A 27,797-nucleotide genomic window follows, 5' to 3' on the forward strand; every position below is an offset into this window, starting at 1 on the left:
TATTTTGTAGGTCCTGAAGAAAGCTGGGGCATTGCCCCGAGAGCTGAAACATGTTGACCAATTTGCACAGCGCCAAAAGGTAGTCTTCCTACCAGGCGTGGTTTTAATCTTTGACACACAGTTCTCTATATATACGTCCTTTTAGAATCTGTGTAGCTAATTTTATCCTTCACCATTATTTTCGCACTGCACATTAATGTTAGTCCACTTTATGGAAAACATCATGGCTAGTTTTCTGACGTCTAGTTTCACACCGGCACTACATGGCTGGATGTGTCCTGGATTGATCAGCAATTCCCATGTGATGTGAACTCCACCGAATGGGTGGTCTGATGGGAATCATTCTAGCGTTTCTGTTTTCCAATAACTTTCAACGACACTATTTTGCGTTCATACCCTACTGGCCCTTAGTGACTGGTTTAGTTACACACCACTCCTTGACCTATTCTGCTCTTTTGTGTTTCATGTTCTAACTAAAGGGGAGCGAGCAGACAGGTCATTAAATATTCCCCTTGACCCTCCATATCCTTGTTTTTTGAATCATTGTGCAGACATTGGGGACACGGACGTAACCTCACACCCGCCTGTAGGCCACAGTGAAAAGGGTCTCAAAGAAACATCAGTAATTGAAATTTCAAGTGTGTCAGTGGGGATTGGCCTATCAACAATAAAAAGTCCGGGCAAATCACATGAAAAAGATAAGGAGCTGCATATAGTTAAGACCCCCAAAAAGCATGCATACCGGAAAATTGACGCAACTTACAATAAACTAAACCAACATCAGCAAGACCAAAGGCAAGAACTAAATACAAATATGGAATCAATAATTGCATTACATAGTGCACTGGGGAGCATACTGGAAACCTCAATTAAAACCTTAAATATGCAGTCTGACAAACTAGACATACAAATACAACTAATGAGCACCATGGCCGGATACATATCCGGCATAAACAAAAAACTAGACACCATGGTCAGCACATTAGATACGCTCCAGGAGCAAACCCGACTGTGGCGACCAACCAATATATGTAGTTGTAACCCTATATTGGAAAAATTGAAAGATCTGCCAATCATACTAAAAGATATTTTGCATGAATGCAAGCTAGTTAACCAGAGAAACATTACCACGCCAAATGGAAGCGACCTTAACTCTTTTGTGCAGTGTATAAACACTCCAATCAAAGACACAGTCACCCCCAAAAAGAGCCATGAAAACAAAACAGAAGTGTCAGCACAACAAATACTGGAACATAAAAACAAGCAGGACGAATTAATAAAGCTTAATGACGCTCCATCAGAGGATACCAAAACATCAAGAACCAATTTCCCTGTGGGACACTCCAATTATAAATCTACTGATAACAATACATCTAAAATGGGTTATCATACACCAACTGAGAAAGATAAACCTGAGTCGGATGGGAAAGAAAAACAAATAAATCAAAAAGGTCTAACAAAGCGGCAAAAAAAGCAAGCAAGAAAGAACAGAAATCAGCTGGCCGAGAAGCAGGTGCTGATTAGCTACCCCATTTTTAACCGTGTAAACACTAAAAAAAAATCAGAAGTTGACTTTAATCTAAGGGTGCAACCATCACCCACAAGGATAATGGAAGAACATAAAGATTTGAAGCTCATACCCCAAAAAGAGAGAACCAAATCCATGTCCAAAAAAGCAACTGACCAGATGCACAGGGTGTCTTCTAAAACACCAATGCACTCTGAGGGGATTACACAACCACACATTTTAGGTGTTGGTAGCAGAACCAATATTGACACTACGACCCTATCATCTGCCCTAGGTGAGGTGGATTGGAGCATGGAACAAGTGGACAGCGACGCAGCACAACTGGAAGAATCTGCAGCGAGTCCGCAAAGTGACCCGCAACACAAGGCGATAATTCGCAACAAAAAAGCATGCACACCACCGAAGAGCAAAAACCACAACCTTAATGAGCCTGCTCAAAATAAGCGTGAAGACATCAATCAGGGATGCCAAAGGACAGCCATTAAAGGTCCGGTAAACAACAAGAAGGTATCATCCATCCAGATCACTGTTCCAAACGCCGATTCCAGACCAGGCAAAAGTGATAACAAAACCATTAGATCATTTACAGCCAAGGTTGATAAGGGTCGCTACGATGAAAAGCAAGTAATAATAAACTCAGGCAATACAGAACTACTACAAAACATCGATTTACAAAATGTAGTAAAACATAGATTGAGTCCCACGTCAGTTGCTAGGGAAAATGGACGGCATATACAAAAAGGCGGCCTAAAACGAGATTGCAGGGATGGAACTTCGAAAGACAGAATGTCAATGGAACAGTCTCAAATGGTCGCTAACAAGCAAATAATAAACCACCCGTGTGTTGATACATGGGTTCACGGAAGTAACCAAACAAGATGGACAGGACCAAAGGACAACGTACGTTCCACCAGAGTCTTATCACCAAATTTGAATACCCCAACAGTTGGAAGGCTACTCTTCATCCCCAATTATAAAGTACACGTTAAGCAAAACTACTTAAATCGAGGAAACATTCTTCATCTAATATCTACAATTACAAGCCTGAGCCGAATAACAACAGTCGACCTACTGTCAATAGAATTTATCTCCCTCGGAGATAATGCAGCAAAGGAAGGCACACTGGCTACATGGAGGAATGAGGGAATCGATAAGAGCATTCTTGCCGAAACTACTAAATTTGAGGAGTGGGGAATCAGTCTGAAAGAAGAGGCAAAACCGGGATATCCAACTCCCCTTTTAAGGAAGCAGACCAAAAGAGGAGATCATACACGGACAAGTCAAACCACGTACACCGTACTACATGGCGCTAGGGGAGCAGATAATGACAACTATGACAGCCCAAGATTGACACAGCGCTCCAACAAGGATTGAACCAGTCATGTAACAGGCAGACTAGAGGGAGACACAATTAAAGTTCTCTCCTGGAACATCGCCGGAGCAAAAGATATTTTAAATTACACTAGAAAAACAGACATTTGGAGCACGTATGACATTATAGCCCTCCAGGAAACATGGTTAACGGAGCCAATCGATGTACCTGGTAGACTATGTTTCCATGCCAACGCGACGCGAACTCAAAGTTACGGGCGTGCGAAAGGGGGACTCTCGGTATATGTATCCACCGCACTTAAGATCAAGGCCTCTCAATTGCCCATATCCTCGGCGGATATGCAAATTATCAAATTGGATGTGAAGACCCAGGGAGAAACTCGAACAACTATCCTGATTAACGTTTATGCCCACCCGAAATATGCAGCCAAAAAATAATTCTTCAAACGCATTAATAATGTCATTTCTGACTTTCGGCTCGAACAACCAAGATGGGACATCATACTGACAGGCGATTTCAATGCCAATCTCCTGCATTGGCCGGAAGAAGAGGATAACATCATTATAGCAAGCGAGCAGTGGGGCGTTGACCCCCAGGAAATCCCACCCGTAAAGAAGACCGATTCAGCTGGCAGGCAATTGATTTGTGATCTCGGTCATCTTGGGCTAAGGGTGATAAATGGTAGATGCAAGCAAGATAAACCACCATCTACAACCTACACAGGTCAAGGCACAAGTAAATCTTAGACTACACGATAGTAACATTACCCTTGTTAAGACTGATAAACAACTTTCAAATAATCAGTTCATCAGATAGTGATCATTCAATGCAGCACATCGAAATGAACCTGACTTTATCAAAGTACAAGCAAGCACGAACAATGGTAGGCGAAGTATCTACAATCAATTTGAAGCGATTGAGGTGGACAAGCACCACCCTGCCACAAATAGCGCTGGATGCCAAGAACAAACTTCAATCCTTGATCCAAGATAAAAGTCTGTGCTCCGAGACCTGGACTAACTATCTAAACAGGTTATCCAGGAAAAGTACCAATATCAAAAAGAACACCAATTCATCAAGTAGTACTGCTTTTTCTAAGGCAGCACTCACCCTGAGAAAACGCTTGCGGAAACTCACAAGACGAGCCCAAGGCCATACTGCCTATTCAAGTGCTTGGCAAGAAGTTCGAATAATAAGAAAACTCTACAAGAAGCTAATCTGGACGGGGAAAAAAAAACAAGCCAACGAGTTCTGGACTAAAATGTTGTATAACATAAAAAAATCCAATAGCTGGGCCTTTTGGCAGCTAGTAAATTCCCTGAGCAGACCGTCACAAGTCATAAGTATGACCTGTATAACTGAAAGCGCATGGTCCCAACACATAGCCGACACCTTCTCAATAAGACCCGCTTTTCAGCCGTCAGCAATAACGTCAAGTACTGCGGCCTCGAAAGATAAGCCTCATGATTGGCAAAACATGTCCAGAACCCAACAGGCAAGTATAGATCAATCGTTGCAGATTAGCGATGAACTTCAAATAACACAAATAATTAGTAAAAGTAGGCAAGACAGTGCGCCTGGACCAAATGGCATCCCGCAAGCAATATACAAGGAGGACCCTCAATACTGGGCCAGTAAATTTAACCATCTGTTTAGATCCATAAATAACACACGTCAGCTCCCAGAAAGTTGGAAAGGAGCAATCATCAATCCAATTTACAAAGGAGGTGACCGCAAAAATCCGGCCAATTATCGCCTGATTGCCCTCATTGACACGGAAGCTAAATATTATGCATCCCTGGTACTAGCGGATCTCGCAAAATGGTCTGATACCAACAATAAAATACCAGTAAATCAGACAGGGTTTCGCCGCGGAACAGGCACGATGGCAAATATAATGGCCTTAAGTCTAATCGCGGAAAAAAGCTTACAACATCACCAAACATTATATGCCAGTTTCGTGGACTTCAAGGCGGCCTTTGATTGTGTTAGCAGGCATTTACTTTGGACCAAACTGAAACAGCAGGGCCTGCCAGATTCAATCTTAACTCCAATCATCGATCTACACACCGACACCTGGATGCAGGTAAAGATTGACAACGGACAGCGGCTAACCCGAAGGATCTGCACCTTTGACGGTCTAAAACAAGGCTGCGTGTTGGCACCTCATCTTTTCAATTTATTCATGGCCAACTTAACATCAAATTTAGACCAGACCAACGCTCATCCACCACGGCTTGGTCACCTGCGTGTTACACACCTATCCTACGCAGATGACGTGGTTTTACTGAGCCAGATGAAAATCGGCCTGCAACGCCTACTACAAGCACTGACCAGATACACAAAATTAAACTTACTCGAAATAAACAGTAAGAAGACCAAGATCATGGTCATAACTCGTCGCCATAAAGTGTCATCAGCATTTGCAATAGAGAACAGCAAATTGGAAGTGGTCGACAGTTATAAGTATCTGGGAATACAAGTAGACAAACGCCTTAACTTTGCAACACATTTCAAAGCCATTGAAAAGAAAGGGACTACCTTTTTACACGCCTTCAACAACTTAGCAATCAAACTTAGAGGTCCCATGTTCAACCCGCTCCTAAACGTAATGAAAGCCAAATTACTGCCAACAATATCTTACGGGAGCGTACTACATCACGGGAGGAGTGCGCAGCTAATAGAGAAAATACAAACAAGAATCTATAAACGTGTATTTGGTTTGCCAATTGAGGCATCACCTGCGCAAGTACGATTAGAATTTGGCCTGCAATCCCAAGTTCTGCTAAAACAATACGAGTTTGTCTAATTTTGGTACGACGTCTGGATGAACCAGAAAGTAGAAATGTATTGCGCTATGTGGGAGGCAATCAACAACAACTCGAATTCCCAGTACGCTAAATTTTTTAAACTCTCTCTAGAAACAACAGAATTGGCCCCACTCTGGGAAACCAGGCTTCCAGTACCGTTGTTCAAACAAACAGTAAAAAAAGCGGCCGGCATGCATTCGCTACTCAACGATAAGTCATCCCTGAGTCATCGCGAACACGCCTGGATGACAATACAATCATATAAAAACCCGGCTCCGGCAGCATATCTACAACTTGCCTTCTCAGCGTATATCAAACATAGATACCTAAAATTAAGGCTGGGTAACCTCCCGACAAATTTTGATCAACCGAAATGGAGGATGCAAGAAAATAAAGGTTGTGAATTATGTGGAGCAAGAAAACAAGACCTAATTCATCTGATCTGTATCTGTCCCGCCATGAACACGGAACGCCGGAGTAGACTAAAGGCGAAGTTTAATGAAATTGGAGCACGCACCTGTCGGTCTGCAATCATACAAACACTGTGTTCTGTGGATCCTCAACTTATTTGCGGTGCAGTCCAATTCATAATCAATTTTGAGAAAAAGAGAAGAATTATGATAAAGTCTTAATCGAAAACACGAACTCGTATACATAGCACGAAGTATTCCATATTTCAGTCATGGCATTCTTTAAAAAGAATAACTTTTTACAAATCTTAAGACTTATCACCAGCATATTGTGGTTTATTGTTCATTTTCAGATTATTATTTTTTTTCCCTTTCTCTTTCGTTTCTTCCTTTTTAATCCAAAAAAAAATTCAGGTATTGCATATTTTTGTAATGGTTTTTATTAACTGTACAATAAAGTGTATTATTACTCACGTGTGTCCTGCAATCATTTTTCTAATGTATTAATTACTACATATGATTTAGAATCACATACCTACACAGGTTCGACAAATTTCTTCATGCTCATTTTGTATTCGAGATGCTAGACATTGTTGAAGTATGGACTAGATATTTCTGAGTTTGGATTCTGAGAGGAGAAGTGATGAGTCGGTATCGGAGGCTTCATTACAAAATATCATTTCTTGTACTCAGTCTATAACTTATTGAGTGGGACATTACCCCACCTCATCACCACTCTGTGCTTGGCCATAAGGAGTGCCAGTGTGGTAAGCCTTCTAACATGGTAGGGGTTCCTTGACGTATCACAGCAATGCTAGAAGTGGAGAACAAGCCACATAGTTTCGCTTCATTTTTAATTTTGGTAATTCTTTTACTTCAATATTCCAGCATTCCCTGGCCTTCCCATGCCAAATGTCTTCCTCCCTTGTGAGTGACATCTGCTACATGTGTCTGGAGTGACAAGGCTGGAGGCACCAGCTTATTAGGTTTGAGATAACAGCTTTGAATACATTTGAAGTGAATTAGTCTGTAACAACTGTCCTGGAATAGGTTTCTTATCTAAGTGCAGACATATGGCCACTGTTTGTCAGATGTTTGGTGTTCCAGTCTGTTGCCCATGCTGCCCGAACTCTACTGTAGACTGTGACACTTGGAGAGATCATTTCACTGTATAGATGCAAGATCAAATGTTGGGGTTTGCTTCTACTAAACATTAACGTGAGCGCCTTATGCTGATCAGGTACTTTTGGGTTCTCTGAGATTTTTGGTTTGAATGTGCTACACATTCTCTAGAAAAGGAATATCCCAAGCCGTGATATGCTATTGTTAAGTCCTGTTAGTTGATCAATAGTTTTTACAGAAAAGTCTATGAACAAATTACTCACTGAAGAGATTCCCGATGTCGCCGCTCCAGGACTAGCAATGTGTTTCATTGTCAATGACAGCCATGCACAGCAGTTTATTCGGATGCCGGAGGCGTATTAAAGGATAAGACCCTAGAAGTCTTTGAGCCAATTTAAGGCAAATCTTGTAACTTTCACAGGATCTAAACTTTTCCCTGGTCTACCCCATGATGTTGAACATTGATGTAGTGAAAGGGACTGATGCAGTGGCCTCTTTGCAGCAAGACAGGTAGACCATGTAGTAATGTGCAGCTTTTGCTCTGTAGAAATACAGGTTGAAGTGTGAGGCAGACATCCCACTCAAAGAAAAGAGGATGGGTTAACCATCTTATTCTTGGTTGTTTACCAATACATGTTTGTCTGGTTACCTCTGTTCTTCTATATAGAATGGCGCTGAAGAGGCAGAACACGTCGAAATGCATCCACCATAGAGGGTGCGCCATGGACAATAAGAGACACTCTGGCTTGTGCAGCACATTAAAACGCTTTCTGAAGGATTCCCCTATTGTGGCCTTTTCTCTTTCATTGAAGGAGTGGATGTGGATTTAATCGAGCGCGCTGTCCAGTGTCGCGCAAAGAAGGCTCACGCTGCTTCAAGTGACCTGTGTTTACTGGATTCCGCTTTGCGGTTTGCTGTTCCTCCGGGATACCGGATTTCACAGGGTCCTCCCACCCAGCGGATGAAGAAGTACGATGGTGTGGAGGTCTATGACACCACGGAGCAGGTAGGATTTCCAAACCTGCCCACGTCAGAAACGATTCGTTTGCAGAGGGGGATGCAGCGTTTGGGGACCCGAGGAAGCACAGCTGCACTATAGTACTCTGGAGTGAAGGACAGTTTGCAGACTATGGAATAATGCAATCCTTTCCCACCTCATTCCCGCATATACCTACCAGACTTTTGCCACTGCATGCTGGGACTTGTAGGCGTTGTCGACAGGACAGGCTACAGGAGGCATACACGCTGGGACAATATAGGCGTGGGAGGAGCAACGGTCTGCAAACGAGGAGAGGGTAGGTATTATAACCCTCAACTCACGCCCCCTTACATGAGCACTTGCACCTGGCGCTGAAGAGGCAGAACACGCCGAAATGCATCCGCCATAGAGGGTGCGCCATGGACAATAAGAGACACTCTGGCTTGTGCAGCACATTAAAGCGCTTTCTGAAGGATTCCCCTATTGTGGCCTTTTCTCTTTCATTGAAGGAGTGGATGTGGATTTAATCGAGCGTGCTGTCCAGTGTCGGGCAAAGCAGGCTCACGCTGCTTCAAGTGACCTGTGTTTACTGGATTCCGCTTTGCGGTTTGCTGTTCCTCCGGGATACCGGATTTCACAGGGTCCTCCCACCCAGCGGATGAAGAAGTACGATGGTGTGGAGGTCTATGACACCACGGAGCAGGTAGGATTTCCAAACCTGCCCACGTCAGAAACGATTCGTTTGCAGAGGGGGATGCAGCGTTTGGGGACCCGAGGAAGCGCAGCTGCACTATAGTACTCTGGATTGAAGGACAGTTTGCAGACTATGGAATAATGCAATCCTTTCCCACCTCATTCCCGCATATACCTACCAGACTTTTGCCACTGCATGCTGGGACTTGTAGGCGTTGTCGACAGGACAGGCTACAGGAGGCATACACGCTGGGACAATATAGGCGTGGGAGGAGCAACGGTCTGCAAACGAGGAGAGGGTAGGTCTTATAACCCTCAACTCACGCCCCCTTACATGAGCACTTGCACCTGGCGCTGAAGAGGCAGAACACGCCGAAATGCATCCGCCATAGAGGGTGCGCCATGGACAATAAGAGACACTCTGGCTTGTGCAGCACATTAAAGCGCTTTCTGAAGGATTCCCCTATTGTGGCCTTTCCTCTTTCATTGAAGGAGTGGATGTGGATATATATATATATATTCACTGAAAAAACCATAGGTTATAGACCATATATAGTTAGGAATTAGCATTTAGAAAACCTTATTTTACTCACACAAAACCATTGAAATTCCATATATAGTTAGTTGCACTAACTATATATCGCGCACCCGCAATCCACTGCTGATGATGTCACATATTACATCATTCATGACATGGTCAGTGACATCACTGATAACAACATCCAGTGATTTTTTGTTTCTATAAAGTTTAAATATGTCTTACATATTGAAGAATGAGTGGATGTGTAAGTGTCTGGACGAAGGATTTAGTAGGTGCATGACTGACTGTATGAGTGAGTGATTAAATGTGTCTCACTGACTGCATGGGTTAGTGACTAAACTGTCTTAATTTGTGCATCATTATGTCTGTTGTTCTGTAAACTGCTGCATGTGTTGATCAGTAGCTATATGAGTAACTATATGGGTTATTGATTGATTGCCCAAGTATTTGTATGGGAGACTGAGTGTGTGTGTGGCTAGCTGGGAGGTGTGTGACTCTGTGCAGATCAATCTGTACTTGTATCAATGATTGTATAAGAAGGTAAGTATGTGTTAGTATATGTTTGAAAATGTAAGGTGCTCTATGTTTAACTGTATAGACAAGAAAATGGAAGTGTCATTGATTCTTTACAGGACTGACTAGGTGTGTGAGTAACTCCATGGATGAGTGGCAGACTGTGAGTGTCTGTATAGGTGTATGAGTGCATATGATAGTGTTGTAAAGATGAGTGATTGTATGTATGAATGATTGTATGGGTGAATGAGTGAAGGTGTGTGTAGACGTAGCAATCAGTGAGTGCGTATGTAGTAACTAGTATTGGTGTGTCAATGGTTTCAAAAATTATACTCTCTTTTTAACACTGGGTGAAACAGAGGTTATATTAAAATGTGAGGAGATGCATTGTATTGTCACATGAATGATATCATCAGTGATGTGGTCATTGATGTCAAATGAGATGTCATCAGTGATGTCATCAGTGATGTCATTTGAGATGTCATCAGTGATGTCATCAGTGATGTCACTGACCATGTCATGAATGATGTAATATGTGACATCATCAGCAGTGGATTGCGGGTGCGCGATATATAGTTAGTGCAACTAACTATATATGGAATTTCAATGGTTTTGTGTGAGTAAAATAAGGTTTTCTAAATGCTAATTCCTAACTATATATGGTCTATAACCTATGGTTTTTTCAGTGAATTTTCAAGGTTTTGTAAATGCTAATTCCTAACTATATATGGTCTATAACCTATGGTTTTTTCTGTGAATTTCATTGGTTTTTTAACAGCTAATATCTGTAGCTGTAAAATGTATTCTTCTTTAAATCCAAAAATATATTTTATATGTTTATGAATAATTTTTTTTTTAAATATTTTTTTTTCTTCGTTCCCGCTTCGCGAATCGGGAAGCTTCCCGTTAGCTGACCTTGATGCCGCGAAATAGACCGCGAGCCGGTAAACGTTTCTTTACCGCAAGTGCCGCGTTAGAAAACAACATCGTGACGCCTCCCGTCCGCATGACGTTTCACGTTGTCGCGTGATACGTCATATGACGTGCTACGTTAGCGAACTGGTACGCGAAGCGAGTCGCAAAGCGCAGGTTTCTGGAAGCAAACCGGGAGGCCCTGCAAAGCGCTTAACGTAAACACAGCAAGTCATGTGACTTGGTAATAACACTTTTCATTGGTTCATTTCACTTTTGGTTTCCTAATGATGTAAGACTAGGTCATATAATCTAAAATGAACACTTTTGATTGGTTGAGAACTCTTGTTTTTCCCAAATGATGAAAATCCCTCCTTCTTTCCTCACTCTGACTTTCATCATTGTGAGAGAAAGACCCTTTGTGATCACTGAGCAATGGCTTCTTTAGTAGCTTCAGCTGGTGCTTCCCCACCACCTCCACCACATCCAAGGAAGAGTGGACCACCTGCTCAAGTTATAATTCAAGAAGAAGAAGAAGAAGAGGAACAGGACGACGAGCACGAAGAGAGGCAGTTTTTGCCTGAGCAGCCCAGGACGTCTCACCGGAAAGAAAACTTCATTTGGCAATTTTTTAAAATTCCCAAAGGTCAGAAAAAAGTAAATGCAAGATACGTAACTTGCCTTATATGTCAAGATAGACTGTCCAGAGGAACCGAGAAAAAATACAGTTTCGGAAACTACACAATGCATCGCCATATGACTAGGTGGCATCCTAACAACTACAGTGCTGCACAGTTTCGGAACGACCTAGATAATCTCCCTATTATGGCCAGAAGATCTGTTGTACCGGAAGTAACGGGACCAGAGGGCAGGGAGATGGTGCCAAATATACAAATGAAATTTGGTGAAGTAAAACAGAGAAAAAAGCATCACTCTGATCAACAGAGCTATTGACTATCATATGCAAGTTTGTACGAAACGCCCAAAATAATAAATACTTCTTTTTTTGTTTTGTTGCTCCTGTTGAGCCCCTTACAATGAATCGTTTTCATTGCCCCCTCCAAGAAAAACCCCAAAAAATATAAAACTTCAGAAAAATTCAAAAAAAGTAAAAAAATGTTCCGAAAAATAATAAAAAAAATATAAAACAACAAAAACAATAAAAAAAAGTTCTTTTCAGAACTACCTCCCCGTTATTAAAAAATTGGTACAATATTTGGAACTGTGCCAACCTCTATTTCTCTTAGTTCGCTTCCCAGTTCGCTCGCCGGTACGCGAACTAGAAGCGAACCAAAAACAGTAAGTATAAGGGAAGGAAACAGACACTTATGTTAAAAGAAAGACAGCTATAGGGGAGTAAACTAGAGATACTATTACCCGTAATCCACTGCTGATGATGTCACATATTACATCATTCATGACATGCTCAGTGACATCATCAGCAGAGGATTGCGGGTTTTTTGGCAACGTGCCTTATCCACGGTTTAATAACGCTGCCTTTTGCTTTATATAAGTTTTCAAATTGTATGAAATATATACCAATAGGTCGTTATGAACCTTTAGGTAGTGCTTTTCTTCATGAGGTCTGGTCGCTTCCATACACATACAGATGTTTCAAAGATGATCAAGAAGTTTATCTGAATGGAGAGGAATGCACTGAGACGCCAGATCATTCACTAATGTGTAGGCACATACAGTTACACGGTTCATGCAACAAACACCAACCAAATATGGCTTGCGTGTTGCAAAGCACGCCAGTTCCTGCTATCATCCCCACGTTCAAGTTGTTGGAAAATGGTAGTTATTTGATGCTCAATAATGAAGATTGTTCTGAGTTAATTGAAAAGGGTCTGCACCTCTGTACGGGTGTTCGCTATGTGAAGCACGAAAGTTTCACGGGCCGAACTCAAGGCCACCTCTCTCTGAGACAAAAGAGCTCTTATTCTTGCCATGCCGTTGAAATCTGTCCCAAGGTTGGTATTTGTGGCCAGATTGAAAACTCCCTATGTTCATGTGTGGGAGGAAATAGAAAATTTCTGCAGCAAATAACCCGTTCACTTACTGTTACGATAAAAGGAATACTTTTAATTCAGATTTGCCTTTCAATTTCAGCAAGATGGTTCCGACTATCTTTAACGCATCCTCCACAAAGACCCTGGCGCACTTTTTTAAAGTTGTTACCAGTGGTCTCGTGACTTCATTTGAGAAAATCTTTGGAGTCATCCCTGCTTCCTTTCATTCTATTTTCTCCACTCTGGTTCGTGGATTGGCATTTTTACTTGCATTACCAGCGGACGCTCTTGTGCTTTTTTACATTTTTAAATATGGATGTCCCTCCTATGCAACCTCCCACCCTGCAGCTGCTGACACTGTTCCGCAATCGCATGCTAGAATATTATGGCACAATGCCGTTGGCGATATTAAGCACGGCATATGGATTATCTTTTCGATTCTCCTACTTCACCTGTGTCCAGCCTGTATTTCACTGCCTGACCTGTGATTTCGATTGGGCCATTGATTTGTGTCTCTGCGGACCGGTTTCTCCTGACGTCGACTTTAATCAGCTGATGACTCCTATCATTACTCACGAGTTGGTTTGTCCTGGCGAAAGGATTATGGCTGTGGCATTGATGCATGGACTACTTGGTCCCTGGAATTTACTGGCGGCAGCACAGTCTTTCTTGGAACAGAGCTTTCTTGAAAACCCACCGAGCTGTCCTCTGATGGTGATAGAGGATCCGGTGCTGGGAGAGCACGTATGTTCTTTTCCGCTTTTAAATTGGATGGCTGAACTGTTTTCGGATGAAGACGGTGACTTCCTATTGGAGGCTGTTGCAGCTTATTTTGCATACACAGTTATGTCATAGACCTTTTTCATGTTTGATATGCTGAGTACTAGCATTTCATTGACAATTCATTGACTTATTTGTCAAGTTTTTATTATTTACCTTGCCTATTGGCTTAAGACTCGATAAAGTACTTGGCTGTTTTATTTTTCTTTAGCATTAAATTTTCCTAGTTTTTAATGCTTTACCTTGCGGACCGTCCACATATAAACTTGCAATCTGCTCTCATGAGATGGCACTTCTATTATCTTATTCAGTTCGTTTCCGGATCATGGGGAGGTGTCATCTAGGTCCTGGATATCTTTACACTGTGTTAAGTTAGCATGGGCTCATTACCGGTTTAAACGCCATTTTTCCTTTTTTGCAACTTCTGCACACGACACTTAGTTGTTGCTTTAGCTTTCCACCTAGTAGTTCATCGTGGTTTACATGAGAATAATATGTTATTGCTCTACTATCTGCTTTGCTTGTTAAACTATATCTGTACAGCGAGTGCTAAAGTTTCAAGAACAACACGATACAGAATTGTTATGAGGTCTGATCTCCACGACTTCATACTCATAACATAAGTGCAACTTCTGCCAATTCTGGGCATGAGGCGGGTTTTATATTGCTTTGCCGAACACACATACACAACAGTTGATGCGGTTCACATGAAGAGAGAGCTGGTGTATGCTGATGTGATTCCTTCAAATCTAAGACACTAAAGTATGGGCACGCCCTAAACCAACACAAAGAGACCTTCTTAGCAAATAATATAATATGTGTATTAGGGAGGGTGAGATATAAGCAGCCGCGGGCCGTGGAGGGAGTTACGGTGAGGCAGGGAGGCGGGGAGGGGGAGAAGCAGGGTGGAGCCCTCTCTACCTTGCCCCTCCCCCTCCCCGCCTCCCTGCCCCACCGTAACTCCCTCCACGGCCCGCGGCTGCTTATAAGTGTTGCTAACTCTTATTCATTTACAGCATGTTAACATACTGTCACCATTCGCTTTTTATGTACTAGTAACTATGCTGGTAATTTTGCTACTGATAATATGTGTACTTGTATTCTCCACCCTGCTTCTCCCCCTCCCCGCCTCCCTGCCTCACCGTAACTCCCTCCACGGCCCGCGGCTGCTTATAAGTGTTGCTAACTCTTATTCATTTACAGCATGTTAACATACTATCACCATTCGCTTTTTATGTACTAGTAACTATGCTGGTAATTTTGCTACTGATAATATGTGTACTTCTATTATCTAAGATACTACGCCTGAGAAGACGGCATTAGTAAATAAACATTTCAAATACACATGTGTTCTTCTTAACTCCATGTTCTGGTTTCTAAGAAATATATAACGACCGACTGTTCATGAGTTCCACGTATCCTGAGGTACTATAAGTTCATATTCTGGATTGTCTAAACATTGAGAGTTTGTTATATCCAATGTGACACTGTACCTAGCTTGCTAAGGAGTTTTTGATTACTAACGTGAGTTTTGGGACACCCTAATTCGCCGAGGTTCCAATCCTCTGTCCACAGTTCTGTGTGAGAACAGAAACCCTGCGACAGGGGCACCCCCGACCCTTGCTGGAGCTTCATTACACTTGCGATACAACTCCAGCAATGCGCCACCTTAACGGCACAGATACATCACGCATCTGTGCTGTTTTTGCCCCATGATGCGCCGCATTGTAAATGCAGCACACCATAGGTGACGGAACAGCGGCACAGAATGACTAACACATCCCTGGTGATGCGCCAGTCATCATAAATGTATCCCTATGCTTCTTATCTTGTTAGAGATGAACCGCCATATGTATCATCAAAGTTTTTTGCATTTCCTAAATAGCGAACTTTAAGGAATAAATAGCGATTCTTTACCATTCCTAGTTTGCGATGAGCTATTTGCTAATTACAAATTACCCATTCATTTCCTTCATTTCCATAGGGCGGTTGGACTCACTTTTAGCTCGAACGGCTGAATGGATTTCCACGAAACTTGGCAAAATTGTAGGGACTGGTAGCCCGATGTGCCTTTGCTATGTCTCAAGATATATGCTCCAGTGGTTTTTACGAAAATTAACTTTGAAAAATATATATTGGGCTACATTGGCCTATATATATGTTGGAGCCCAAATGTAGCCCAATGTAGCCCAATGAAGCCCAATGAAGCCCAATGTAGCCCAATGTAGCCCAAAGATGGCCGCCAGACACACAAAAAAACAAATGTAGCCCAAATATCAGCCAGATGTAGCCCAACTATAGCCCAGTGACAGAATGACCAATCAGCTTCGCAAACCTCCGTTACGCGAAGCGGAGCGCTGTTACAGATATATATCTTTTTTTGAACGTTAATTTCTCAAAATCCACTGGAGCACATATATTGAGACCTAGCAAAGGCACATCGGGCTACCAGTCCCTAATATTTTGCCAAGTTTCGTGCAAATCCATTCAGCCGTTCGATTATTATTATTATTATTATTTTTTGCCCCGCGGGGCCCTTTTAAAACCTCCACATCAAACCTAGGGGGTCAGCGAGGATCTACTATGCCCCCTTATAGTTATTTCCCCCTTTGTTTTGACCTCCTCTTGTCTCTCGATCCTACCGAGAGACAAGATGGCGGCCGCTACGGACTTTTTGGAATGTTGACAGACGCCAGAGAACCAATCAGCTTCGCTTCACAAAGCTCCGTTGCGCGTAAAGTACGCGTCCTGGGACACTGCCAGGTCCGCTGTTACAGATATATATCTTTTTTTAAACGTTAATTTCTCAAAATCCACTGGAGCACATATATTGAGACCTACAAAAGGCACATCGGGCTACCAGTCCCTACAATTTTGCCAAGTTTCGTGCAAATCCATTCAGCCGTTCGGGCTAAAAGTGAGGCCAACCGCCCTATGGAAAACTCAATGTTAAAAACACGTTTTGGGACCCCCCTTTTTTCTCGGCCCCCCCTTGACGAACCCCCCCCAAATTTTCAAGGGCTGCTCAGAAACAAAATGTGCCATTTTCCTGAAAATTTCAGCCAATTCCGTCCACAAACACCAAAGTTATTAGACATAGAATTTTCAAAAATCCCATAGAGAAAAAATCCTAACTATATATACCTACTGGCGACCGCCAGTAGGTAATATATATATATATATATATATTTATTTATTTTTTTTTAATTTTTTTTTTTTTTTTTTTTAGGTCGAGCATTCGAGACCTCTTCTATATACTTTAGTATATACTTATCTGTGTATGTACTTTGTGGGCTCCGGAGATCAGCCCTAGGACATTTCTGCTTCCGGTTAAGGACTTTTTTTTCTGTTCAACTGCCTCTATTTAACTGTCTTGATGGAAAACGACCAGTAGAGGTCAGTAAAATACCAGAATTGCTTCCTGCTTCTTCAACTGCCTCTATTTAACTGTCTTGATAGAAAACGACCAGTAGAGGTCAGTAAAATACCAGTATTGCTTTCTGCTGAGGGACTTTCTTTTTTAATGTTTCTGGCAACTGCCTCTATTTAACTTTCCTGATAGATAACGACCAGCAGAGGTCAGTTAAATCCCAGAATCACTTCAGCATTCTCTAGATTCCAGTGCATAGAAATTGTCTTCCACGCTCACCCGTAGACAATAATATTTTTTTCAAATCTTGTATTTTTAGTGATAATGACCACCGAAGGCCCTGATTTTGATATTAAAAACAGAGCTTTGGACAATACCATTTCCCGCTGAAAGGCAATATTTCTCTCCATGTGTTCCCATACCTGGCGGGTCACGCAGTTTGGTGCTTACTTTCACTCTATGTTGTAGAACAGTGGATGTTTCAGCGCACAGGCTAAAGTGCTACATAGCTAAATACATATAAGGTCCCAAAGGCAAGACCGATTGCATTGCAAATGCTTGTTTTAAGTGGGGCTAATAGGGATATTGAGGAAAAGAGATAAGAGTCATGAGTAGGTCAAACTTACTCACAAAACCATCTTTTTAAAGCAGGCCCCGAATGTTGAAAAATAATCAAAATGTATGTTCTCTCTTCAGGAAGTAAAAAGTATAAGTATGGGCTGAGATTTACAAGTCTCCTGAGAACAATTCTTTTCTGTGCACTAAGGTTCCCAGAAGGATGCCTGGAAAACTGCACCAGGTGTAGGGTTTTTAGATGTGAATGTCATGTGACATATACTGTGAGATTCTACGCTGTGTGGAATTCTACACAGCTCAGAAACATGTACAGGAGCAATAGGACCCCATGAGTAAATGCACACTTTTCCCCTTTTTCACCTGTGGGTAAACATTTCTCCATACTGATCCCGCACTGCCCTCTTCAGCAGACCATGCTAAATATGGGGTGACATATTCGCCTTCCATCCTGCAATGAGAGGTACTACAGCTCTTGCATGAAAAAACTTTATGACCATTTCCAGGGTGGGAAAGGGTGGAATTGGAATTTCAGAAGTCTCACAAAAGTACATGCTTTTTCTAAAACTTGCATGGTAAACCATGCCTTGGACCACCACCTATGTGGGATTTACGACTGCAGATTTCTCCTCATCTACGCCTCATAGGAATCCTTTTGTGAATTTCTGGGAGGCATAAATGGAGGTATTTTGCCCATAACCATGCTTTGTCTGATCCACCTCTTAGAATAGGGCTCTATGGGGCATATTACCAATGATTAGCGATATTTATCACTAACGATGCTTAGCAACGAATTTTGTATCGCTAAGCATCGCCGGAAATTATCGCAGAGATAACTTGCTATTAGCAAGGTTTATCTCAGAAGTGATAAAAATCCTCGCGCTAACTGCCAAATGAGAGATTATCGCTGGAAAACCAATGATAATCTCTCGAAGTTTGGCGTTAGCTTGATGCTATGGGCTTACAAACTTAGCCATGATATCCACCTTCCATAGGATATCATGGCTAAGAAAGGAAAAAACCAGGTGTAAAAAAAGCAGCGCTAACCGCGGTTAGCGCTTCTTTTTTTATCACTAACAGGGTTAGCGAAATCCTTGATAATAGGAGAAATGTCGCTTAACAACATTTCTCCTATTATTTTTCTCTGGAACGCCCCCTTTGCAGCTCATTAGAGATGCAAGGGGAAGCATAGAGAAAAAGGGTGCTAACATGCAAATTTGCGTGTTAGCACCCTGTTGCTGATAGGGAGATAATTTTATCTCTGCTTTCTTGGCTTAAAGCCAAAAAAGCGGAGATAAATTCCTTGATAATATGCCCCTATGTGTGCTAACATCTTGGGAGGTCATGCCTAAACAAATCACATCTGCTGTACCCACTCACTGGTGTCAACATACTTCTTTTTGAAAGCTAACTTGTGTGCCTTACCTGAATGCAATTTATAATGAATGAATGCCCTTGGAAAACGCTTTGGAGGACTCCCGATTTTGTATTAAATGCTCTGGCACAGGCATCACCACTTCCTGTAAATACTAGAGGGACAACAACAAATAATGAGTTTAAATACCGGCCAAGTAAGCAATTTCTAATACAAGTAAATTGTTTTTTGATTTGTTATGACAGCATTTACACATATTTCCTTGTAATGTGATGACCATTAGAATGCTTACATCAGTAAATTCTAAACATGAGTTGTAATTAGTACACCCTGCATAGCTAAAGCTTTACACACAGGACAGAGGTGACCAGCACAGACACAAGGGAGAGTGACATAATCAGAACAGCGCTGCAGAAGGACTACAAACAAAAGCCAGACACTCGGAAAACTCCATTCCTCACAAATTAGGCATCTCTGTGCAAGAGTAAAGGTCACCGTGCAGGGTAACAGAAGTAATGAACAAAGACAATTATTTGTAGAGCACAGTAGAGCAAGAGTTGAATTAGGGAGCATGCATAGATGAGGACATCCAGATTCATGTAAACATTTTGTCTTTAGATTAATTTAATTGGTCTAGAACCACCCCCACACACACATATACACATAATATGCCTCAATACTCAGTGATGTCTTAACACATGGGCATGCTGGGCAGTTGCCCGGAGACCCCACGAGCATAGAGGCCCATGCAGATCAGAATTTAACACTTATTTTATATTAAACATTTTTATTCCTGTGTGTGGTTGTGTAGGCAGGGCCAAATGCACTGCTTTGTCTGGGGGACTATAATGCTGTTAAGACAGCTATGTCAATACGTAGTGCGTTTTGAGCTCCTCTTTCTTGGGCAATGCTCATGGACGTCATTTAGGGGTTGCAGCTGCGACCCCTGGCTTGCCCCTTGCAGCTCCTGGCCTCAGAGGTGGCAAAATCAGTGCTGAAACAAGAGGCAGCTCTTACTAATGGATGCTGGTTGGAGCTCCACTTGCCTGGCTTCTGTCAATTTTTTGATTGCACAAATAGTGAAGAATATTATTCTCTATTAGTGTAATACAAAATGGAGCGCAATAGCTGGAATATGACCCTATCTGCAAGCTATAGTAAATAAAAAATTCTGTTAAATGTATGTTGTGGGCATGCTTATGGGTGAGTGTGTGTTTATGTGCGTGAGAGTGTGAGAATGTGTTAGTATGTGTAAGCATGTTTGTGTGAGTCAAAGTAAAGGTCAAATGGTGTGCAGTGTCACTTTTGCTGCCACTGGCATTTTGGTGAATTGACGTCCATGGCAATACTCCTAGAATTCGGATCGCTCATCGAGCTCACTTCAAGACTGCTTCACCTTTCAATCTTTTAAAATATAATCTTGGAACAGATCTCCTTAATGTATTGCAATATAGTGGAGTTGCATTGTTAAGGCGTATTAGTTGTTGACGGATGGCACGGCAAGCACTCTTTTCAGAGGGAGTGGATTGGTGGAAGGGTGCGTTATGCCACTAGTGTTTTCATGTTGCATGTAAGGACAAGAGTTGTGCTTTTACCATGCTTTTGTCACTGAGCCTTGGGCATGAAGTGCAGAAAAACAAGTGAGAGGTATGTTTTTTTGTTTTTATTTGTATTTGTTTGTACCACTGCATTTTTCCTACGTTTTGTAAAAGTTTCTGATGTCCCTCACATGAGTCATAGCTCATGCTACATCAGAAACTCCAATACAAATAAATTAATAAATAATAAAAATCCATACAGGGCGGGCTTTAGCGCAGGTGGCGCCCAGTGTGAGTATGTTTGTTGGCACCCCCTAATGACCTCCTTCTCCATAAATTCTCTCACTTACCACCCTTTAACAGTGCCCCTCAAGTCTTCATAACCACTGTCTTTCTCACATGTGTTTCGTTTGTCTTATAGCACTACTCATGCCAGTGTAGGGTTTCAGAGCACTTTACATCTCACACACACTTACACAGAGACAAAGACTCACACGTGTGTAAATCACTGTATACAAAATGTTACATAGGACATCCATACTGGTAGGCAGTATCATTTTGGAGTGGATGGTCTGGAGAAGCATAAACTCAGAAATTAAAACATACCACCATTGTTTCACTAATAAGACTTCATTTCTACCCAAATTAATTATTTTTGCAACATTAGGATAATGAAAGTCTAGGGGAGTAACCAACGCTTTCACCCATAACTTTCAGTTTGCACGCAGCTCTTTTCTGACAGTTAATAGCTCACTGTTCTTTATTAGGATTTTAATTTATAAATTGCAAGTAATAAAAGGATCTCTCCGACAAAATCAGTAACCCACTGAACTATTCACATTATATGCACTTCTGTGATCTGCATGGTACACATGCTTTGCAGCAGGCATATTAACCCTCTGTCCTACTTTATGATTCAAAGCTTACACTATCCAGAACTTTATCGATTCCCAGCAGGACCACTTTATCGATTCCCAGCAGGACCACTTTATCGATTCCCAGCAGGACCACTTTATCGATTCCCAGCAGGACCATGAATCACCAGAGTTTTCTAGAAATTTTTATTGGTGCTTGAAAATTGCAGGAGATATGGAATGCTGCAGCCGGTCCTTTCAAATCCACTATTTCATGTGACAACACAACGCCCCCTGAAGTTAGTGCTTGGTGCGGCGACACTGATCGCACATACATGTGAGTACAAGTGTCCATGTACATTACTGTATTCTGTTCACAGTGTACAAAAAATCAATGCACAATTTATCAGGTTATGTCTCTGTCCAACAGGGCCGGACTGGGAACACAAAGAAGCCCTGGCAATTTTGTTGGGCTTGCTCCCACCCCGGGTGGGGGCGGGGCAAGCGTGAAGCACTGCTGCTTAACACAACCACCCCCCAGCACTGCTGCTTTTGTTATTGGGGGGGATAATGCAGCATCGGTACAAAACTGGCCCCCACACTTCCAGCCTCCCGGGTAAATGCCCAGTGCCCACCATGGCCAGTCCGGTCCTGATGTCTACGCAGTTCTGTGTAAATATATTCGGCTTCAAAGTAATTTGTGAGCAGGAGGCAGTTCTCAGAGATGTAACTGGCTGTTTGTGCTCTTGCTTATCTACTAAGCGTGGTCCCTTTGAAAAATAGATATCCTTCATATGCATGAAGTTCACTTGCTTTAATAAGCACTGGCAAAACTAATAGGGCTGGATATTTCATGTGCGAAAAGTGCTTATTCACTAATCTGCAGATTAGTGAATAAGTGTGTTCTTTTGTGGAAATTGATAAGCGAATGAATGTGAGAATGAGAAAACAACTGGATGATTAGCAAATGCGAGGATAGATGAATTAGCAAATGCCTGAGTACACTGATAATCATTGAGTGTGTGAGTGTATTGAACGATACATTAATGGGTGAGTGTATACATGAATGGTTGAAAAAGTAAGTGTACGAATTAATAGATGGCTGAATGACTAGGTGAGGCATAAATACATTCCCAGCAGAGTGAATGTATAGATTGGTGCAGAAAGTTTACAACAGTCTCATAGACTGAAGCTGTAAAAAATCGAATTAACTGGTCTAGCTAGAATTTTGATAACCTCAATGAAAAGGTATCCTAGAGAAGTGTATGTTGTTCTGTTTAAGAGTGAACTGGTTTAGATCTGGTTTGCCTCAAAGTCCTGCTCTAGAAACTGAATACACATCTGCGACTGACTTCTAACAATCCTTCTGACTAAGCACAATGTCTTACCCTCTGGCAGAAGACAGGTAGGTGTGCCATTAAGATTGACTACAAACTTCCTGGTCCTGGAGATTGGGTGAACAGTGGGGTGAGGAGGGGAGCAGCCCGACCATCCAGTAATGTACTGATGCACTAACATTGTCTTTAGACAAACTTTTCTGTGGCTGCCCCTGGTTATTCATTTCTGTTGCTGTGGGAAAACCAGTAGCGTCTCCTCTACCAAGGCGGAGGAGCGTCGCCCCACTGCTCACTGAGCAATTCAAAATAGAAAAATAAAATGATAATAACTCAAAGTTACTATCATTTTATTTAACCGTACTGGCTCAGTTGTTTGTGGGGTGAGGTGGGGTTGGAATGTTTAGAGCTGGTGGAGGAGTGGTGAGCACTTCCTAAGTGCGCAGGGCATTTTGGACGGCTGTCTCGGGGTGGCTAAACAGTCATGCTCACTTTGCATGATCTCCATCCAGGCAGCATTACAGCCTGGGTGGAGAACATGCACCGCCTCCCAGCTCCTGTCTGAGCGCCGAACAACGGCACTCAGACCAATCACAACGTTACTGTAAGGCAGCGTTGTGATTGGTCAGGTGAGTCTGGGATGCGGTGTGCTTCCTGCTGCCCGGGAGAAGAGAAGAGGACGGACAAAAGTGATTTACTAGGAAGACGAACAACCTAACACCTATACTTAGTCAAAGAAAAGTGTTTAATGAGTGAAACAAAACAGAAAAACAAGAGAAGAAAAACACTTTCAAATAATTCATCATTGTCCACTAGCAAGAACATGGCATTCAAATGTAAGCACCTGAAACACCACCGTCACAGTATGGCAGAACATACTTGCCCTGATCCCCACGCTGCACATACTTCCTCAAAGGTTTTCAGTCAACCGTCCAAACCCAAAGAGAGAGGAAGCTGCTTGCTATAGATTATGGTGATACTGAGAACCTGAAGAAGCGCTGAATCTCCGACATATACATGCCAGGTGCTAGGAATCTAAGGAGGAGGATACCCACAGAAGGAGATTACACTAAAGGAGGCACTTTTTAATCACAACCCAATCATTTCTAGAGATATTCATCCTCAGCAAGGACATCCTCCACATGCCGAGCTCACAAAACACCACAAAAAGTCCATAACGAAAATGTCCCACCCTGTTCCCTCCAGAGAGTCAAAGGAGACACAACTTCTATTTGACAATATCTGTCTTTAGAACAATGTGGCATCTTTTAGATTCAAACCCCTTATCATGTTTCATCACCTTCTGCCACACTTGACAGAAGATCACCCAGCACCAAGGGATGTTTGTGCCATAAAAGGATTTTCCTTTGTTGTAAGGGCCACCGATTACACATATCTCACCATTATGAACCATCACAGATGCCTATTCATATAGTACAACTGCAAGAGATACACCTGCCTCATCATCCAGCTGATATGTGATTCCAGTATATATTTCATGGCACACTCCAAAAATATGTGTTGTGGCATTTCACTGAAATCCTAGACACTTGTGCAGTCTCCAGACATATGCAGAAATACAGCTACAGGAACTGGGTGATACCTTCCCTCCACAGATATACACCTACAACCACAGGGGTGATTACATCTTACTACAATTCAGCCAACATGTAACAGTGAGATACATGCACACACCCTCAAGCATGCAAAACACCTAAGGGAGAGCTTGCAGAAATAATGTTTAATGTGCCTTTTCTGTAGGTCATAGTCAACAAAGCGAAGGGGAGCTGTTACTCTGAAAAGGTAACCGACCACCGATCAGTATTGAGGGTGGTGGTGGGGGGTAGGAAAGGAAAAGCGGAAGTGGGATGGGGGTATCCCGCTTTTGCGGAACTAGGGTCCTCACACACCCAGCAAGCTAGGTGTCATGCTTCATCATCTGGACCTGCTCCTCATTGGACCGGCACTGCAATGTCCAACGGGCACCCGCGAAGGGGCTCTTTATCGGAGATCTTTTGTTCCTTTGCCGTATGATGAAGTGGGGGGTGTGGTCCGTGTGTGTGTATATACTAGGTGGTGCAGTGAGTGCGTGGATGGTTAAAAAAGGTTGGATATTCCAAGTACATATATTTATTCTGGCTGGTAATCCACCTTGCTAAAAAAACTAGAATTATAGAGTGGCAGTTCCCTGTGGCAAGGGTGATCAGTTGCTATACTGCTCTACTCTCTGGGTCAACATGTTTCTTGCCCTGTTGGTTAAAAATATACCGTGGCAATTCTTCAGGACTGAAAAGGGTGTAAAAACAGTGAAGGTGTTGTGTAATATCTACACTGAATGGTGCTTCTAATGATATGCTACCAATCAGTAGTTACTACAAGTCAGGGAAGTCATGTAGTTGTTTAAAAATTACCTCTCTTCTTGGTGAGAGGGACCTCAACAGGGGCAGACAGGTAATGCAGGCGCCTCAATAGTAGGTGCCTTGAGTCTCCTGGAGTCTCCGTAGTCGGACCTCCCCACGCTGTCCGTCCCTGGACAGGTGTGGCTCAGTCGTCCTTCATAATATTTACCAAAAGCTGATTCCCCCTCTTGATTGGTCAAGGGCAACCAGTGTAAGGGCCAAATCTACACCTATTCAGGCAAGAGCGAGGCCCTCTAATGCCAAAACAAACTTGTTGTAAATTAATAATTGCCCATGTATTGTGTTGCTGACACACAGACAATTAGGAGAGAAACCCTCAGACCAAGTGAGATCAAGCAAAAACACCAAAACCACAACAAATGCTCTCGAGTTGAAGAAGCAACTTTTTTTCACCTGGGTACTTTGACAACGGGCTTGAATGATGTGGAAGGTGGCCACATGAAGGCTTCTTTCCCAAAGTAGACTTACACACAAAACAGTAACAGAAATTCTACAACCAGGTTGTCCAATAAAAAACAGACTGGCTTTGTTGTGGGAAGGCCACAAAATATGGGATAGAACCCCACTCAGGATAATAAGATACACTGTAGACAACTAATCCAATGAACATAACAACATACTGGAGTGGAACGTTAAGACATAGTCCTATTAGGGTTTGTAGCATTTTATAAATCATATGCATTCATGGCACTTGGCTTAGAATGAGGCAATTCCTCATTTATGACCTACTTAGCAGAGAGAGGAAACTTGTTATCAGGCATAGTTTTATGAGGATGGTATTGTACAGAATCACCGATTAAAAAATGAAAAACACACAAAAAGTAATAACATTGCATTTCCAAACAACCTTTATGGTACCTTAGCACATCCTGCTACAACATCTGACAATGTCCACGCATGCATGCTGCCAATGCCATGGCCCCGCAGCCCACAAAGTCAGGATCTGCGGTACACTGTCCCTCTTTTGGGCGAGCAGAGAAAGGCTGGCAGCAACCATGTAAGAATCTATGCATCAGGGTATGTTGTGTCCTGGGATTGGCCCTTTTTAGGTTTCGCCTGGCGTCAGCTGCGCAGCAGCGTTCGCGCAGGCGAAATCTCATGTTAGAAAATACTGGCTTTGGTCCCGCCTACTCTTCCATTGGCTAGCTCCGTAAATGGAGGCTAGCCATTGGAAGAGCGATCTGTCCGTCATTGCCGGAGCAGATTCGTGGGCGTTCCCGCTATTTTTACTCATCCCGCCCCCATCCCGCCCCCTTGCGATCCTTGTGCGGCTGTGGGCGTGTGTAGGCGTGTTGTTTTTTTTTTTTCTCTTCGGTCATATTTTTCTCTTTTTACGAGTGTCTTCTGTTGGAGTGGACTGCTAATTTTAGGTTCCCAGGTAAGCATCATGCTTTTGTCGGCATGTTTAAATTATTTGGCATATTTCGGCATGTTAACGTTTTTTTGTGCTAATGCTAGGTCTCCGTGCTGTTGTCTGTCTCCGTGGCGTTGTCTCCGTTCCCCCGTTTAATGTCTTCTCGACTTCCCCGTGTTGTTACTGTCTAGCGCCGAGTAGGGTAAGTCTTTGCGTGTCTCTGTGCCAATTCAAGTCTTTGCGTGTCTTGGTGCTGTTGTCTTTCTCCGTGGTGTTGTGTCTGTTCCCCCGTCTTATGTCTTCTCGACTTGCCCCGTGTTGTTACTGTCTAGCGCCGAGTAGGGTAAGTCTTTGCGTGTCTCTGTGTCAAGTCAAGTCTTTCTATGTCGGTGGGCGGAGTTTCGTTTTTTTTTTATTTGTTTGTATTCGTCATTTCATGCCGACCACGGCCGCCGGAGGGAGTCCAGGTCCAGGTGAGTGCTGGCCGTTCCCGCCGCCCCCCCCTCCTCCCGCCCGCTGTCCTGTGCCCGTTCCCGCCCCCCCCCTCCCGCTGTCCGTGCACCGTTCCCGCCCCGCCCCCCCCCCCTGTCCGCCGTGCTTCATGCTTGTTAATCCTTTCCTCGGTCATCCTAACTTAAACTCCTGCTTCCTTCTGAACCACTATCCAGTTTCCCAAGCTAATTATCTCCCCTGGCCCCTACGTATCCTATCAACCCACTCAGCCTCCGTCTACATCTAGAGCTGACGACTTGGGATCTGGGGAGTCCGGTTAGTCTCACCGTCGGCCAACATCCTGTGATTCTAGGCAAATGACCTCATGTCCCCATGCCTCAAAAAACAAATGAATGATCTCCCCCAAGAAAGAGCGATCATTCTCCATAGCCTGCCCCAGCTCCGTGCTTTTACTTTACTAGCGGTCACAGTCCCAGAGTCCCCTCCTCCGCCCCTTGAGTACGTGTATTTGTAAGGGGGCGTGCGAGAGGCGTCGTTCCATTCCAGGGAACGTTTCGACTGCCGGGCATCACCCTTCAGGGCCAGCGACAGTAAGGGGCTGCGGGGCACCCCCTCGGCACTTCTCGGTCACTGGAAAGACCCGTGAGCAATCAATCTTTAAAGGGCATCGTGCGCGGGATCCGGCGTCGCTCGGAATGAGACGCACTCCGCTTTCGTTTCTGTAAGTGCTGCGGCAGTCTCGTGGCTCCCGTGCTGTTTTCCATCGGTCTCCGGTGCCAGACCAGCGGCGGCGCCCCCGGCTCTTCGGTGTCAGCATCTGCTGCGTGGCTGCAGGCGGACTGTAGCGTCCTGGTGAACGTGGTGCGAAAGTGAGTACCAAATTCTGTTCTCAA

General features: G+C 43.1%; 1 protein-coding gene across 1 annotated transcript in view; it reads right to left on the minus strand.

Annotated features, from left to right (window-relative positions):
- The window catches only part of WDR86 (WD repeat domain 86), a 292,136-nt gene that overhangs the window by 45,662 nt on the left and 218,677 nt on the right, over window positions 1-27,797 (minus strand). Inside the window, exon 6 of the mRNA XM_078664348.1 lies at window positions 19,002-19,105. Coding sequence (XP_078520474.1) covers window positions 19,002-19,105 — 104 coding nt within the window. The remainder of the gene's footprint in view (window positions 1-19,001; window positions 19,106-27,797) is intronic.

Source organism: Lissotriton helveticus, chromosome 10 (assembly GCF_964261635.1).
Source record: "Lissotriton helveticus chromosome 10, aLisHel1.1, whole genome shotgun sequence".
Lineage (NCBI taxonomy): Eukaryota > Metazoa > Chordata > Amphibia > Caudata > Salamandridae > Lissotriton > Lissotriton helveticus.